This window comes from Pogoniulus pusillus, chromosome 19, assembly GCF_015220805.1.
Source record: "Pogoniulus pusillus isolate bPogPus1 chromosome 19, bPogPus1.pri, whole genome shotgun sequence".
NCBI lineage: Eukaryota > Metazoa > Chordata > Aves > Piciformes > Lybiidae > Pogoniulus > Pogoniulus pusillus.
Genome location: NC_087282.1, coordinates 9,360,893 through 9,378,146, shown reverse-complemented (window position 1 = coordinate 9,378,146; position 17,254 = coordinate 9,360,893). Strand labels below are relative to the sequence as shown.

General features: G+C 46.1%; 1 protein-coding gene across 6 annotated transcripts in view; it reads left to right on the top strand.

The window, feature by feature from the left end:
• ATP11C (ATPase phospholipid transporting 11C) overlaps positions 1–17,217 on the top strand; it is a 63,288-nt gene extending 46,071 nt beyond the window's left edge. For 2 of the 6 annotated variants that reach the window (XM_064159177.1, XM_064159174.1), the window contains exons 25-29: positions 3,032–3,167; positions 5,512–5,577; positions 6,594–6,697; positions 8,118–8,271; positions 13,670–17,217. In XM_064159177.1, the coding sequence (XP_064015247.1) occupies positions 3,032–3,167; positions 5,512–5,577; positions 6,594–6,697; positions 8,118–8,271; positions 13,670–13,786 (577 nt within the window). In that variant the 3' untranslated portion in view covers positions 13,787–17,217. Of the gene's footprint in view, positions 1–3,031; positions 3,168–5,511; positions 5,578–6,593; positions 6,698–8,117; positions 8,272–11,378; positions 11,470–12,355; positions 12,547–13,669 lie in introns of those variants that run through there. The other 4 variants (XM_064159178.1, XM_064159175.1, XM_064159179.1 and 1 more) reach the window with 4 other exon arrangements.
• The last annotated feature ends 37 nt before the right edge of the window (positions 17,218–17,254 follow it).

Below are 17,254 nucleotides of genomic sequence, written 5' to 3'. Positions count from 1 at the left end.
GGGTTGGACTCAATCTTCAGGGGTCCCTTCCAACCCCTTCCATTCTGTGTGATTCTGCAAAGCAGGAGTCCTTGTCCTGTGTTGGCCATGGAGTCACTGTGAGCTGCTGAAAAGGCTCTTTCTGTCCCTGCTGCATTATTGCTGAGCGATTTCCTATTCACTGCTTGTTTCTTCTTATTCATACTCTCTAACATGGCTGGGCTGGCGAATTGTGCTGCTGGCTCTCTGTAAAAAATGAACTAAAGGTGGAATTCTTTCTCTGCAAAAAAAGGCAAGCTGCAAGTGTGGCCAGACCATTCACATTAGCTTTGAGTCAGGCACATGGACCAAGCACATCAGTGTGTGTAATGGATGGAGGGGAGATGGAGCTCTCAGGTGAAGAAGAGATCCATTGATTTTCAGAAAGACAAATGTTTCTGAAGTCCAGCTCAGGCAGGTAGTTTTTCAGTTGGCCTAAATGGATGTCTTTCCCCAGGCTAAATCTCTGTACAAGAGCCTGTTGCCAACTCTCCTCTTTGATCCATATACTCAGACTGGTCTGTCACATTGCCCATAGAAAGTCCAGTTTGAAGAGGTTTTATTTCTGCTTTGCTGATTGCTTTCTCCCCTCTTTTGGCTGCAACAGGGAGGGGCTGTGACCTCCCACAGAAACCAAGATGTTTGCGTCTTCCCTCGCCCCACCCATGCACCATATGCTTGAGTGCAGCCTTTCACAAGAGCTAAGGAAGATGCTTTAATAATGAAGCACCTGTTCAAGCATCACTTGCCTGGCAGTAAGCTCAGCACCAAGCTCACCCCTGTGGAGAAACCAGGTTGAGGCTGCTCCAGCCAGTGCCCTGTGCAAGCCCTCTTAGCCGTGGAGGAGCTGTGTGGCACAACAGCCATGCTTTTGCTGGCAGAGGAGAGGGAATTGGCAGGTACCTAAAGATAGCATGTGGAAGCTGTTTTAGGGTGAGAGGAAATGGTCTCTAGTTGCACCAGGGGAGGTTTAGGCTGAATATTTGAAGAAGCTTCTTCCCTGAAAGGATTCTCAAAGACTGGAGCGGACTCCCCAGGGAGGTGGTTGAATCCCCATCCCTAGCAGTGTTTCAGAGAGGCAAGGATGTGGTGCTGAGGGCCTTGGTTTCATACCAGCCATGGCAGAGTCAGAGGATGGTTGGACTCGATGATCTTAATGATCTTTTCCAACTGAAACAATCCTGTGGTTCTAGGTATAGAAAAATCAGCTAATGCAACAAGAGCTGTAAGGCTCAGAAGTGACCTGGGTGCTTTTGAAGTAAGAGCTCAGCTCCATGACTGAGGAGACCTCCATGTCCCTCTGCTCATACGGCACAATGCCACCACGTATATGTCTGAATTAATTGGTAATTGAATATTGTGCTGCATAGAGCAGCGAGAGCAAGTGCCTGGTGGGCTGCTTGATCTCTGGGGTCTGTCCATTGAGGGAGAACAGATGAACTGTGCAGGCAGACAGCTTTAGTTTGAATATTCATGACTGTGCATGCGCTGCTGAATGCAGAGCGACTGCTGTGCCTGGGCTGCGAGAGCTGAGCTGCTGCAGTGCAGATCTCCTGGCTGTAAAAGGCTGTTTACCATGAGCACTGCAGGATGTTAATGCAAACACAGCTCCCACTCAGGAAGTTGGTTGTATTTTCTCTCCTTGCAATAAAACCCACATCCAGTCTGCTTTACCCCTGTCCCTTACTCATACCCTAACTGCAGTACCTTAGAGTCAGGGATTGGAAAAGACCATTTAAGAACATCGAGTCCAACCATTCTCCTGCTCTCCCAAGTCTAAAGCATGTCCCTCAGCACCACATCTCTGCCTCTTCTAAACACCTCTAGGGTCGGGGATTCAATTGCTTGAAAGCCTGCTCCAGTCTTTGAGAACTCTTTCTGTGGAGCTGATTCTTCTAATAACTAATGACTTTTTTTATAGTGGTGGCCAGTGCAGGACCAAAGGCAACGAGCACAAACCAAACCAGAGTGTGTTTCAACTGCATCATTGTGCAGTGTTGTTGTGGAAATGGCAGCTCTAGGACCCCATCACCACACTGGTTTGCAGGGTGCACCTTGCTGAAAGTGGATGTGTTGCTTTAACAGTTAGGAAGGAAAAGGAGAAGAATGGGGGGATTTTTTGCTGTGCTATAAACATGCTTTTATCCCCCATTGCTCTTCCTTTTTTAAAGGATCAAATCTGAAAAAAATGATGCTGCAAGGAACTTCTTAGCTCCCTCCTGCCCTCGGCTGCTCTCTGCTCGCTGGGCTTTGCCTGTGGTGCATCTACTCACTGCTGCCTCTGTGCCAGATCTCATCCGATATTCAGCCCAGAGCCTCCTGCTACAATCCTCATGTTAAAAACACCCACCAGACGATTCAGGAGGTTATTTTCAGCCTGTGCAGAAAAACACCACTTCCAAGAGCAGGGCTTGCAGAGGTGGGAGTTTGTACATTCAACAGAGGGAGACATACCATGGATTGGCAGCATCCATTCTGGTGCTCCTTTGGTATCGCCCTGGCTTTAGAGTTCAGCTGTGAACATCAGGCACCGTGGGCAGTGCTGGGGCTGTGAGAGAAGCTCAGGACAGTGTTGCAGTTCTTCACTTTGGGCTGGCTTGAATTTTAATCCAGGCTTCCTACAGAAGGGCAAACCAAATGAATATGCTGAACCTCTTATTTCTTATGACCAGTAGCTGAACATGGTAAGTGCTATGTTCTGTATGCTGACAGGTATTTGTCTTCTACCTTCTTGTCTCCTAGAGCAAAGGTCTGCTCTGAAGCCCACTGACAGTAATCAAATACTGGAACAGGTTGCCTGGAGTGTGATTGAGGCTCCTTCTCTGGAGACATTCAAGATCAGGGCCAATGGGACCCCGGGCAGATTGATGTAGTTGGTGAACTTGCTCACTGCAGGGCAGTGGGACAAGATGCCCTTTGATGCAACCTGTGAATCTGATTTCCTGGCTGTGAGGGTCTTTGCAGCACATCCCCAATCTGATGCTGATGTTCTCATTGCTCTCTGTCTTGGCAGGAAGGTTTCGGATAATGCAATGCTGCAGTGGAGGCCATTCCTGTACTGGACCTTTCTGGGTGCCTTTGAAGGACTTGTGTTTTTCTTTGGGGCTTACTTTCTTTTTCAAAACTCATCATTGGAAGATAATGGAAAGGTAACACCACCACCAAAAAAAAAGACATGAGATGAGTGTTTCTCCTGTGCACTACCTCTTTTATATGCCTGGCAGGGAAGATACACATGCTTAATCTGTGCAGTGTCTTGAGTCCTGTCCAATGGTGTAGCCTTGCTTATGGTGTGACTCTGCAGCAAATGCTTGAAATAAAACATTTTCCAGATCACCATGGAAACAGGGCAGAGCTGGTTATACTCACTAGGTAAAACAACTAGTCCTGCACACAGCTTTCTTCCGTCTTGGTGAGCTTTGCACAGCGCTATTCCACTCTTCTGCATGGTCTCAGGTTATTGACCCAGGGCAGGAGCAGTGTCCATCCTTACCACCAGCATGCCATGTGAAATTTGACATGGGTTTGCCTGATTACAAGCAACCAGATCGCCCCACCTTGATGAGATGTTGCTCAGGCACAGCACAGGGCTGCTTGTGAGCTGTCCTCGCTCTGGGGTGTGGGTTCAGCCACCCTGCTGCCTTAGCAGTTGGGGAAGGCTGCTGGTGGTTTTGCTGCCGTGTGGAAGCCAGCATCTGTTCACACCACACAGGCTGTTCTTTTCCCTGCTGCTAATGCCTCTTGTGTCAGGACAAGGGCTCGCATCACAGCATGAGTAAGGTGTGGGAGCTGCTCCAGGTTAAAGCATGCAGAAAGCAAGGGGGAAAGGAACAGATTGAGTTTTCTTCTTTTGTTTGTCTTTTTTCTGGTTAACTGAGTACAGAGCAAAGCATCAGTGCAGTGCTGCTGCCACGTGTAGTGGTATGGGCTGTTTCAGGACCCAGTCCCTAAGGGAGTATACAGCAGGAAAGTGCATGTCCTTCTGTACTTGGCACTGGTGGGGCCATACCTTGATTCCTGGATTCAGTTTTGGGGCCCTCACTACAGGGAGAACGTTAAGATGCTTGAGCATGTCTAGAAAAGGGCAGTTAAGATGGTGAAGAGTCTGGACAACAAATCTGGTGAGGAGCTGCTGGGGGAACTGGAGTTGTTTGGCCTGGAGCAGAGGAGGTTGAGAGGGGAGACCTCATTCTCTGCAACTCCCTGAAAGGAGGTTGGAGTGATGTGAGTGTGGATGTTGGTCTCTTCTCCCTAGTATCAAGTGCTAGGATGAGAGGAAATGGCCTTAAGGTTGTACCAGGGGATATTAGGAAAACTTTATTCACTGCAAAGAGTGGTCAGACATTGGAACAGGCTGCCCAGGAAGGTGGTGAAGTTGCCATCCTTGGAGGTGTTATGAAACATGTCGACATGGTACTCTGGGACATGGCTTAGTGGCCATGGTGGTATTAGGTCAGCAGCTGAGCTTGATGATCTTGGAGACTTTTTTCCAAATCAAATTATTCTTTTTCTGTAATTGTTATGAAGTCTTGGCTGATGAAAAACTTCTTTACACTATCATCTGTCTCCCTTGAGAATACTTTAGCTTCTTTTTAGTGGCTAGTGCTTGGAGAAGAGCTGAGGAAACATTTCTGTGTCTATGTTGCATCAGTGCCAACGTTCATGGCCCCAGCTACATATAGTCAAGCCCCTGTAACAGATTCAGTGCTTTCCTCTATAGCTGTTCTGACTGTGTTTGGACGAAACACAAAGCACTGATGTGTTCTGCAAATGCCTTCAGAGGTCAAGGCTGTGTGGCACTCCACTAAGATCCGTGGTTATGTCCTGTTTTGTAGGCACTTCTGCCTGTAAGAACTGCTACCAGCAATTGTCCATAGTACCCATGTATGCTCAACTGACTCCTCCTGTGCTCCTATTGACTTGAATTTTTTAGGGGGGGGGGGGGGGGCCCGTTTTTTGGGCACTTTTACATTTCACTTTCTGTTTTAATGTATGCATTCAGATCTTGACAGCCTTTTGGTAAGCATCCCTCCCATTCATTGCCATCATTTGGATTTAGAAGACAGTTATCTGCTTTCCTTTGTCGTGCGTAGTCACTTGTGTCTGCAACCCAGAACTGCCCATCGCTGCCTTCTGCGCAGGGAGCTGAAGCGAGGCGATGAGCAGAGCTGTTGTGAGGAAGCAGAAACTGAACAAATTGCCAAGCAATCATGAAATACAGGTGGTCTAATGACTTGTATCCCCAACCAACATTGCTGTTAGTAAGAGGTTGTAGCTGTCACTGTCACCAACTCTGGGTCACCCATCCATCTGGCACTGCATGGCACAGGGTAGCATAGCGGGCTGGCATCTCTCTGAGCATTTATCTCTGTAGCAGTTGCTTCATCTTGTCCTTCTCCACTCCCTGCTTGCACCCCTGTCCTCAGTGTCCTTCCTGTGGTTCTCTGAGGAGGTGGACCCAGGCACCTGTGGCAATGTAAAGTGTTTTTTCAGGTTTTTGGGAACTGGACCTTTGGGACAATTGTCTTCACCGTGCTGGTGTTCACCGTCACTCTGAAGGTGAGGAGCTTCCTTCTTTCCCAGTCCCTTCTTGCAGTTACTTGCCAGTGCATGTGTATGTGCTGCACTACTGTGCAGTAAAGATGAAGTGTCTGTGACTGTTTCCCACCACTCTTCCACCTCTTCTTCCATAAAAGCAGAACTTGCTTATTGACCACTGTCATTTGTGTAGTCCGTGGTCTGTATTCCTGGGCTGGGCTGTTGTGTACGTGTTTATGTTCAGTACTTAAAGGGGATCATCTCTTTAGCAGGGGCTGCTGAGACAGGACAAGGGGTGAGGGCTTTAATCTAGAAGAAGGCAGATTTAGACAAAATATGAGGAAAGTATTTTTCACTCCTGAGGGTGGTGAGACACTGGCTGGTTGCCCAGAGGAGTAGATGCCCCACCTCTGGAATCATTCCAGGTCAGGTCAGCTTGGATTCTGAGCAACCTGATCTAGCTGAAGATGTCCCTGCTCACTGCAGTGGGGCTGCACTAGATGACCTTTTGAAGGTCCCTTCAATCCAAAGTATTCTATGATTCTATGTTCTGGTTAAGTTGTTTTCTTATTACTTGTTCTCTTTTGAGAGCTCCAATTGGTTGTGGTTGACTTTTCACCCTTTGACACCACTGTGCATTGGAGGGGGTCACAAAAGCACATCTGCCAAATAATAACAGCAAATGTGCTTTGTTTCATGGAGCTTTCCAGAATGAACAGTTAGCATAGGACCTTGCAAAAGATCTGTTATGTTTGGTTCAGAACAGCAGGTGGTGTCAGCAGGCCACTCCAGCCCCTCTAGCCTTTGGACATTTCTTTCCTGTGTCATCAGTGGTTGCATCGACTCTCTTCTGTTAAAGAGTGTCAGTTACAATCAGGAAGTTGCTGATTCCCTGTTGGCACTGAAAATATTTTCCCTGGTGCTTATATGCAGAGAGGTTGTGATTTGGAGAACCTTCTGCCTTAACATGAAGCTGGTCTGAAATGTCATACAAATACCATCTAATGCCTCCTCTGTCTCTCTTTTCACTCATGCAGCTAGCATTAGATACCCGATTCTGGACGTGGATGAACCACTTTGTGATCTGGGGCTCCCTTGCCTTCTACGTGTTTTTCTCATTCTTTTGGGGAGGAGTCATTTGGCAAGTACCTTCTTTTCTTCTTCTGTGTGGTGCTTTCGCAGGAGGAATGCCCAGTGCTGGCCTGCAGTCCTTGTTTGGACTCCCCTGAGACAGAGATGGTGTGTGCAACCATGCTCCCCTCTCTGCTCAGGAGGGCAGGGATGATACCTTTATCCAGTGCCTGCTAAGAGCTGGTGCTAGAAGAGATCTGTTGCATGTTGAAGTAGTTTTGTCAGGCCACTAAAAGACTATCCTGAAAGCAGATAATGCCCTGGACACTATCCAGGTGCTTGGCTTTGGCAAGAGGTAGTTTCTTTTTCTGCTCATGAAGTTGTTCCTGATGCTGAGGCCCTTGTCTTTATTGGGAGGTTGTGGGGTAAATGTTTCAGGATCTATTTGTGTATGTGGCTGGGTAATAAAGTAAAAACTGATGATGGAAAGGAACCCAGTGATGCAGAAGAAAAGGGACACATGAGGCAGATGGAGAGTAGGGGGACCCAGCGCTCTGTGGCAGCTGAAGAGGGAGAAATAAGCAGGAGAATGTGTAGATCCTGCTGCTGAAATCCTGGACATGAGTAGGAGAGGAAATTCTCACTGATTTGAGCATGACCAGGATTTTAGGCTTAATGTCTTGCAAAAGCAGGCAGGTAGTGAGACACTGCAAATATTAGTTTTCTCTTTCCCATGCTGGAGTTAGATGTTCATGCATCTCACATTTTACACCTTTGCTTTCCTATAGGCTAGTGCCATGGATCATTGGCTAGATCCTTGATCCAGCAGCTTGCTGATAAAGTTTTGGAACTGATAACATATTTTAATTGGAAATTGACAGGCTCTGTTTAACTCTCCAGCATTGCTAACCACCAGATCGAGATCTGTGATCACACCAGATCCCTATACCAAAACTTCTGGTTTCTGCTGGTGTGTTTAACTTGCGTAGCTCAATGTTTTTGAGTTAAAACAACTGCTCTGGGATCTTTGTCATCAGTTATTTTTCACAAGCATCTGTCAGTTCCCCTCTGTCATCAGGGAAGGGGGGAAAGGCACATATAACTGTTGGCACAGAGAGCCTCTGGATTTCCAGCATGCAAAGCAGCCCAGAAGCTATAACAAAGTCCAAAGCTGAAATAAAATGATTTGCTTGTGAAGTTGAATAATTCTTTTCAATGATAGCAGCAAAACTCAAACCTCTCTCCCCATTTTGAAATGAAGCAGATGTGGAAGATGCAAAGTCCTTGTAAGGTGATGGGGATGTCCTGCAGAGTTAGCATAGCTGAAGGCAGGAGATGTGTTGAGAGAAGGGTGGGCGGTGCGTTTCTGTGCAGGCTGTATCCATCCCCATGTGAGAGTGAGGTGCTACTGCTAATAGTTTGATCTGAATCTGCCTTTGGGAAATGCATGGTAACCAGAATTTATTTGTACCTCTCTGTTTTGTTTTCAGGCCTTTCTTGAAGCAGCAAAGAATGTATTTTGTATTTGCCCACATGCTGACTTCTGTTTCCACGTGGCTGGCAATAATCCTCCTGATCTTTATCAGCCTTTTCCCAGAAATTCTTCTAATAGTTTTAAAAAATATAAAAGAGAAAAATCATCAGGTAAGGAACAAGATGATGTATTGCACAGTATTTTTAGGAAGACCTTTCTTAATCTTAAGCACCAGATGAACCTGTACCAGTACTATGTACCACTCACATCTGAAAGAAGGCTTTCTAGAGTCTCGCCTTGCTCTTACACATGCCAGAAATAGCAAGAAGCTCATCTAAAAATACTGCCTAGATCTGTAGTGAGAAGAGACTTAGTCCATGCCTTTCCCTAGTTGCCTTCACTGGGTGGAACCCTGCCATCTCTTATTAAAGTACAGTAACTCTTTTCCAAGCTGAGCTGATTCTCAAACTTACCGTACAGTGTCCTGAAAAAAGGATGTCTGTTGGTATGGCAGAGAACACCTCCACGATGTGGGCTACGTTTTCAGGTGCTGGTGCAGGGGTACAGGGTTGGGTCCTGTCACGTTTGGCCACTCCCTGAAATAACTGAGGGTGTGTACCATGGTATTAGCCTGTGATGCCCAGGTATCTTCAAAAGCAGTCTGGGGTCTTAAGAGCTCCCTGCTGCTGCAGAGGAGGAGGAGTGGGTTCATTTTAGAAATGTGAACCAGCTCCACGTTTTCTCCATCACTCCTGCAAACAGAGAATGCCAGTGCTGTCAGGATCACTTTCACACCATGCTCAGACCCTCCCCTGCCCCTTGCTCTCTGCCCAGAGGTCAAGCATCCCTGCAGTGTTGTCCCCCTGGGCAGCCCCTCCTCACCCTGGCTGTCCCTCTGCTGCTCCCTGTGCCTTTCCTCCCTCCTGCAGCCTCTCTCTTTCCCCTGCAATGTAAGTCCTGCCTTTGACCAGCCTGCCAGCCCTTCACAGTGGGTTTGCATGTGCTTAGGTAGTGGTAAGACAAAGGGACGTGAGTTGGTGTGAGGTCACCCACCCACAGACACCCAGCAGATGCTGTCAACAAGGGTTTGGCCGAAGTGGATGGCTGGAGTCAACCATCTCTCTGCCTGGGAGGGTCTGCCAGCACAAGGGTGGCAGTGTGCAGAGGTATCTTGTGCCTTGCCAGCTGTACCCCAGACCAGCATTATGGCAAACCCATGTTTGGCAGGCCTGACCACATCCCAGGGAACCATAAGATGACCTTCCAAATACTGAAGTTCAAACCAGACTTCTCTCCTTGAAGCTCTTCTGTTCCATGAAGTTTCAGTGCACTTCCCTTGCTATCTTTGGTCCTCATTTAAAAATTATGATTACCTCCATTAAAAGATGTATCCAGTGATAGTAGTAAAGGTTTTCCTCTCCCAAAACATATGAAGTATGAGCTTAGCACAGTATCACTGACCTAAAATGTGTATCTTCAAAACAGACCTACTCCACCTCCCTAAGCCATTGAAATGGAAAGCAGCAGAGATGGTAAAGGAAAAGGGTGGTTGAATTTTGTGAGGGTCTGCATAATTTCTACCAGTTCAGTATGATTTAAGAGTTTCTAGCTTGACACCCTTATCAAATAGTTGCTGTTAGCTGTGGACATAGGTCAGTTCAAGTATAGTGACCTGAAAAGACAACTCACCTGAGAGATGACCCATTTTTTGCCTTCAGCTGTTAGCCAGGAGATCCATCTCCCCATCCAGTACTTGCTTTCAAGAGTACTTCATACAGACTTTTAAAAGAGTCTACTTTCATGGTTTAGAGAGGCAAAGTAAGTGTCAGCTAGAGAAAGCTCTTTATGTGTGCACAGCAAACTAAGCACAGGCTGAGCCATATTTAAATAGGTGTTTTGAGTAAGAACTTCAGAAAATGCCTGAAGCAGACACCACTCTGGCTGGCTTGTCTCAGCAGACACCCAAGTCAGTCACTTTACAAATTCACAGGTTGCATTGGGTTTTGAAGGGACCCTCAAAGGTTGTCTTGTCCAACTCCCCTGCAGTCAACAGGAACAGCTCCAACTAGATCAGGTTGCCCAGGGTCACATCAAGTGATCTTGAATGTCTCTAAGGATGGGGCCTCAACCACATGCCTGGACAACTTGTTCCAGTATTTTACCACTTACTGTAAAGAACTCCCTCCTTATGTCTGACTTAAATCTACTCCAGTTTAGAGCCATTGTGCCTTGTCCTATCACTCCAAGCCCTTCTGAGTAGTCCCTCTCTGGATTTCCTGTAGGTTCCTTTCAGATACTGAAATGTAGTTGTGTGATGGTTTGGGGGTTACCCCGCCCCTCCCACACTTTTGAATTTGCCCCAGCTAACTCAGACGGACCCTGGGAATATAGATGAAGCAATTTATTTACAGCTAGCAGAATTTACAAGCAGCTATTTACAATATATACAGTTATATACAATTATATACGGAAATATACAAAGGATAAACAATACAAAAGCACAACTCCCCTCCCAGAAACCTGAGTCCCCAGGAGGGGCTCTCAAACCACCCCAACACCTCCCCCCGGCCCTCTCAACCTTACCCCAGTTCTCAGGAAGAAAAGAGGTGCAGTCAAGAGGTTAGGGAGCAAGGTTAGTGGGAGCAGGGTTAATGAGATGTGACCAGGTCTAAGGCAAAAGCAAGAGTGAGAAACAAAATGGAGAATAAGTCTTTCTTCTTCCCAAAGTTCTCAGCGTGACTGTGAGAGAAGTAGACACAATTGTTTTTCATTTCACTGCCTGTTATCTAGTTCTTTTACCAAAACATTCCAGCTTGCTTCAAACTAGCACAAGTTGTATACTGAATTTGTCAGGGCATCTAAGACCAGGTAGACAACTTCAGATCAAGACCCTTTTTAGATAATCCTGACATGAATATTGGGGGGAAAAAAGAATCCCAAAACATCACCTTCCCAAAGAGAGCATTAAATGACAAACAAGAAGATTGTGTAGGTGCCCAAATCCCAAACATGTCAGTCAAAGGTTCCTTCTGGAAGAGGAGGCTGGACTGAGGCCAGGGTGATGGGCATGTGCCCTTCACCTCAAGACCAGGTTTTGCTGCAGGTTTCCTATAATGCAATGCATCATTTCTGCTCAGTCTTCTTTGAGTTTTCTGTGTGGAAATGTGGGTTTTTTTCTTTTGTTTTTTTAACTGCAAGGCATGTTTGTGTTTTCCTTGATTTCTGCCTTTCTCTTTCTTTTACTGCAATTTCTGTCTTTTGTGCTGTTGTGAACTAGGTAACGAAGCGCCTTCCTTCCTCAGGAACATCCACTATCTTCATGCTTTCTCAAACTTCCAGCAATCACAGCTTTTCTTGGAGTGAATAAGGTGATTTCTGTGTTGCTTGCTCTGTTGCTTTTTGCCTCCTCCTAATGCCTAGCTCCTGAAAACTCCTCTTTTAGATTTGCTCACCCAGCTAAACCCTGCTTTTTCCCCCCTCCTTTCGCTTTAAGTCTTTTCTTAAATGTTTTGTCTATCTCTTCCTCTTTGGTCTCCTGCTGCACCTCAGATGGGTAAGCTGATCACATAGTCAGGATGTCCAAGTGAGATGGACATGCCCACTGCTGATTACCCTTTCCTTCCTTGCTGTAGTTGTGTTAGTGACCTAGACACAAACTTTTCTAAGGCATGGGACAAGGCAAACTCAGTGTTTATTGTTCTCTGGGTTACTTGGCAAACACTTCAGGCCTGTCCCATCTAGTGGGACATCCCCAAGTGCCTGTCTTAGTCCATCCCACTTGCTAGTGTTCCTGCTGCTGTTTCTTCAAGTGAGTAACCCACTGCACTCAACCCTCCCAGCAAATGTCACTCTGGGACTTGCTGCCCATGAGGATAGTACCCTGAAAACATCTCCCAGGTGCTTGGTTTCACTGTAGGTCTCCAGTGTTACTCATTACTTCATAATACTGGGTATGAGAAGATCAAGGATGGTTTCCTCTAGCCTCAAAGCACCTGTAGGATAAACCCCTAAGCCTGAAGTTAACCGTTTTGGGAAGCAGGTTTAGATCCTGAACACCCTGTGTGCCTCTTGCTAAGCTCATCTAGTATTAATTAATGACCATGGTATTTAGGGAGTGCGTAATGCTATGTGCCTATGGCATGACTTAGGTGTGAGAAGGGGAGGGTGTGTGTCTGTGTCCTACGTAGTTCAAGCATTCGTTGGGCAGGGACAAGTGTCATCTGTGCTACAAGTTTCTTTGCCTCGCTGTTGCAGAGCAGCAGGAAGGCACCTGACCCACTGTCGACCAGACCTTCTGTCAGACCACTTCTTTTAAGAACATTCTCAGATGAGTCTAATGTGTTGTAACAGGTACCCTGTCCAAAGGAGTTGGGATGGTTTTAGGTGGTGTTGATTAACCAAATGTAACCCCCTCAAATCAATTAAACTGTGGTTGGTTCTTACAATCATCTTGACTGTCGGTGTGGGGCACCTGTCCTTGTGGAATAGAGATGCAATGCTTGGGATGCATTTTAATTTGGTGGTGTCTTATCCAATCTCTTCAGATTCTCTCAAACTGAAGTATTTGGGGGCTGGAGGCTAGAAATATTTGGGAGCATGTGAACAGACCTTTCAATATAACTGATATTTTTGGTCTAATCTGAGCAGAAAATACAATCTGAGAAGGCTAACACATAGGTGTTAGCCTTTATAACCACTACTTAACAGTGAAGGGCTCAAATCCCAGCTGTTAAAATTCATTCCAGTATTGCATCTGAATTGTATGAAAGTCTCTTTTTCTAGGGTGCATGCTGTTCTGTCAGCTAAAAATAAGTCCATTTTAATTTATCTGTGTAGAGTCAAAACTAAGCTGTGTCAGTGTATGGTATGGTGGGCATGTCTCTGTGGTTTGTACACGTATACAGACACACAGAGAGCATCCTGCTACGAGTTTACTTGAGTCTTACCTTTTCTGTTGTTTTAAACATCACAGTAAGCCAATAGCAGAGTATTTAAAAAAAAAGTGCCTTGTGGAATTCACAATTTCACTTTCAGAGGTGTTGGATAACCACATGTGGTGGTCGCTGCAAACCTAAAACTCTGCAGATCTCTCCAAGCTCCCCCGTAGAATTCTGTGGTTCTGGTTTGTACCCACGCCTGCTCCTAAAGCAGTGGGGTTAGCTGGGGTGGTCCAACAGCCAGCCTTGCCCGAGCTCCGGAGGCGCCTGCCCTGAGCTGGGGTTTCTGTTTGCCAGGGCACTGCTGGCAAGCTGACGTTAGGTGGTGCTCTCTACTGCCTTATCCCGGTGCGGACTGCTGTGGGAGGTGGCTGTGCTGGGACAGAAAGGGAGCCGCAGGGAACAGCGTGGGCTCCTGCTGCTTTGAGACTTTACTCGGCGTTAATTTAACATCCTGCTGACTGGTTGTGAATGACATTTGGCACTTTTATCGTGGGCTAATCATTCTTCTTCTCCTATCAAATAAGTTTCGTTTTGTGTTTTTGTTCTGACCACGAAGAGAGCAAAGCTTTCTGAGCTTGGTAATGTGACAGCTGCAACACGTGTGCCTTTCTCCTTCTGATTTTTGCAGACTGGCCCCTTTGATCTGCCCATGTTAGTCTCATACAAACGTATAGAGAATGATTATGTGAAGACTGAAGATGCTGTTACTAACTTGGCAGAAAAATATCCTCTCAGGATACTTTAAAGTGCTCCGTACAAACACTGTATGTTGTCATGCTGTAGGAAAAGCAACCCCAACAAACAACAACGTAGTTGGAACCTAACAGTTCTTTTTAATACTACCAAATAGAGTAAGCAGCCCTGCTGATAAAGCAGTAGCCAGAGCACTGTCTTTGGGCTTGGTGGCTTACCCACCCTCCCCAACAAACACATTCTGCCAAATCCTACATCACTGCAGGCTGAGAAAGCATCTTTAGGAATTCATCCAAAACAGCATGAATTGAAGCGCAAGAGAGCGATGCCAGCTCCATTTCACACGGGGGCTTCCTCTGCCCGCTGCAGGCCTGGCCAAGAGCAGCCAAGAGCTGCTGAAGTCTCTTGCTTTGCCTGACCAAAGAAGTAGCACAGACTTTAAACCCAGTAACAGCCCCTGAAGGTGCCAAGGAAAGCCTGCTCCTCTCACATGGAAGCTGGATGCATCCCTGAGAGCATCTCGCCTGGGGCTGTGGCCCCCTCGGTGGGGGCTGTCCCCTCCCAGCCATGGGTTGCCAGATGCACATGGCAGAAATACTTGAAAATCTGGGAGAGATCTTGGCTTGATGGTGCAAAACGTTCAGTCATGTGTCCCTCCTCTGAGTACGACTGGAAGTGGTCTGTGGTCCATGTGGAGACCTGCTGGGAAGTGCCTCCTGCGGCCAGGTTGCTGGTGAGTTTGTTCCTGATGGAGGGGAAGAAGAGGTCGTTTTCCCTCATGCTGTGGCTGCTAGTGGTGAAAGGAGGTTTCCATGGGGGAGGAAGGAATCTCAAAAGCTGGGCTGTGCCAGACTTCCAGCCATTTTGCCTGGGCTGCTGTGGTTGTTCTTACATTGCTGCACTGTGCAGTCGCTTCAACACTTTAAAGGCCTGAGTGACAACGTGATCCTTGGGTGATCCCCAGGGACCAGGACTGCACCCGCAAGCATATCAAACTGCATCTTGAGTTATTTGCACTAAAGAAAAACAGGAAGCCAGTTTGAAAATAAAAGGAATTGATGAACCTGATTTTATTTTACACTTTATTTGGGTTTTAAATTGGCATGTTCTTTTCAAATCGACCTGTACCATGGTTATGGGAGCTTTTCTCTTCAGGTTGTGCACAGCAGAGCTGAGATGCCTGTTATCTGATTTTATTTTTTTCCTCTCCCTCTCTCTGGATACTTCATCTGGGGAAAAAGTAGCTTTATAGATGCATTGAGTCCTAAGCAGTGATGGAGCACCCTGCTTGGTGTGACAGTTCCCCTTCGTGCAGAGCAGTGCAGAGGAACCACTGTGAGAAGCCTTCAGGTCTCATGTCAGCCGTAACAAGCTCCATGCTGCAACTGGGTTTGGCTCCTGCTCGCTCAGGCTTTGTGTCGCTTATGTGCAGAGAAGCGATGATTTGTGACTAGGTGGAACATTTCCTTCATCACATCTCTCTGACAAAGGACTCTCTCATGGTTTGGAAGAATCGAGTCTTGCTCTCTGGCTGCTGCCCACGAGGTCTGTCTTGGGCTCTGATGGAAGCAGGATCCAGATCAACTGCTGGTAAAGTCCGAGGTGCATCATAAGGACATTTTGCAATGGGCATTACCTGTGTGGGAAAGGGGTATGAAGAGTCTCTGTGGCTGGCTGGTGGCTGCTCTTAGATCTGCCCAGCATGGGAGGGGACACACAGACAGGACCACTGTATCATACATGCTGCACTGGCCTCAAGTGGTGCTTGCTGGCACAGTGTTAGCAACTGCAGCTTGACTCCTTGCTGCACGCAAGTAAGGAGCTACACTTCCAGCATGTGTCCCATGGGCAAAGCTTTTATTATATATATTTCTTCCCTTCTCTCTTTTTTTTCCACCCTTTTTCTAGCTCATTTCACAGACCTAGAATTCAGCTTGCAGACCTTGTCCCATTCTCAACTTTACTTGCTAAAATGTGGTGCCTACAGATCAAGTCTGCGATGAGTGCGACGAAGATAGGCTCTATATGCCAAATCTAACCTTTCTCCTTAAATATACACTTGCTGACTTGTGTTTACATAACCTTTAAAAGGCAGGCACTGAAATGCCTCATTCCTGTGATTCAAAACCATTCCAAGCCCAAATGGTCCCAAGCCTGACACCTTGCTTCTTGGTTTGTCTTGTGGCAGGCTCTACTGTGTTCCCATGGAATTCAGGTGGAGTTTTGCTGGTGACCTGGGTGTGAACAGACTGAAGCTTGCCGTGTGTGTGTGAACTGTCTGAATAAAGCCACTTAAACAGGCTGCAAAACTTGAACTTATCTCAAGGTGGAGCCTTCTAAGAACCAGATCTTTCTCTTCCCATTTCCAAGTGTTCTGTCTCAGGATGCAGCAAGCCATTGCAGTAGCTGCATGTTCAAACCCAAGGCAGGAGTGCTGAGAAGCAGGTTGGAATTGATGTGGAATGTCTTGGGAAAAGATTTTTCTGGGCTTGGATCTTCAGCTAGTGCTCGTGTAATGCTGGGGATGCCAGGACAGACAGGCTGCCCTGGACCTGCAGAGTTGCTGATCCTCATCTTTCGGCAGTGGCAGAAGTGAAATTCATATTGCCATGGACAGTCAGGGGAAAGAGGAGACCCTTTTTGGCGTTAGAAAAGGGAAGAAAAAGTGGTGATGGTTAACTGTAAGGTACAAGGCAGCAAGGATGCTGAGGTGGCAGTGGTCAGACAGTGATGCTTTGAGAGCTGTCCATGTACCATATACAGGCTGCACTCTCACAGTGCTCATCAGTGAGCTGCAAGGTCAGTACAGACTTCTCGGTGGAAAAACTTGAAGGAAAAAAAAAAAGAGGCTGGCTTTTGGTTTGGGAGTTGTTATTGTTATTATGTCTTTGGGATTTTTATTTTCCTGAGAATTCATTGCAATTTTAGTGTCACAGTAATTAGGGTTCCCTCTTAAAGCTTATGTGATAACAGAGGAACTTGGTGTAATGGTAGCTACTCTTCAGAAAACTAATCCTGATTGGTATGAGGCTGTTATAAATGACTTGGACTCGCATAAAAAGCTTACAATTGAGTTTGTCTACACACAGTTGAAAACCTGACCTAATCCTGCACCCATTTATCCCATTTCCCAGCTGTGAATTTTATTTTATTTTATTAAAAAAAAAAAAAAGCTGAAAAAAATGATTAAAAAATCTCTGTAGAATATAGAAAGTGTAAATTCTATACAGGCAATGAAAAGATACATTTTATGCTTCTTGGGGGAAAGAAAAAACAAAATGGAAAATAAGTTTAAAAAAAAAGACTGCAACCTTACATTTTTTTCACTTAAATGCAATTTTATACATTTATGTTGCTTTATATAAAGGAGATAATTGAATGTGAATGTTACCTTTTATGAATGCAACTTGCTCTTTTTTTCATTACAGAAACTTTTGTTTGAAGTAATCAAATAAACTTTGGTATGTTGTTCTGATTAATATAGATCTGTGGTCTGTCTTTTTGTTTTTGGAGGCTGCTG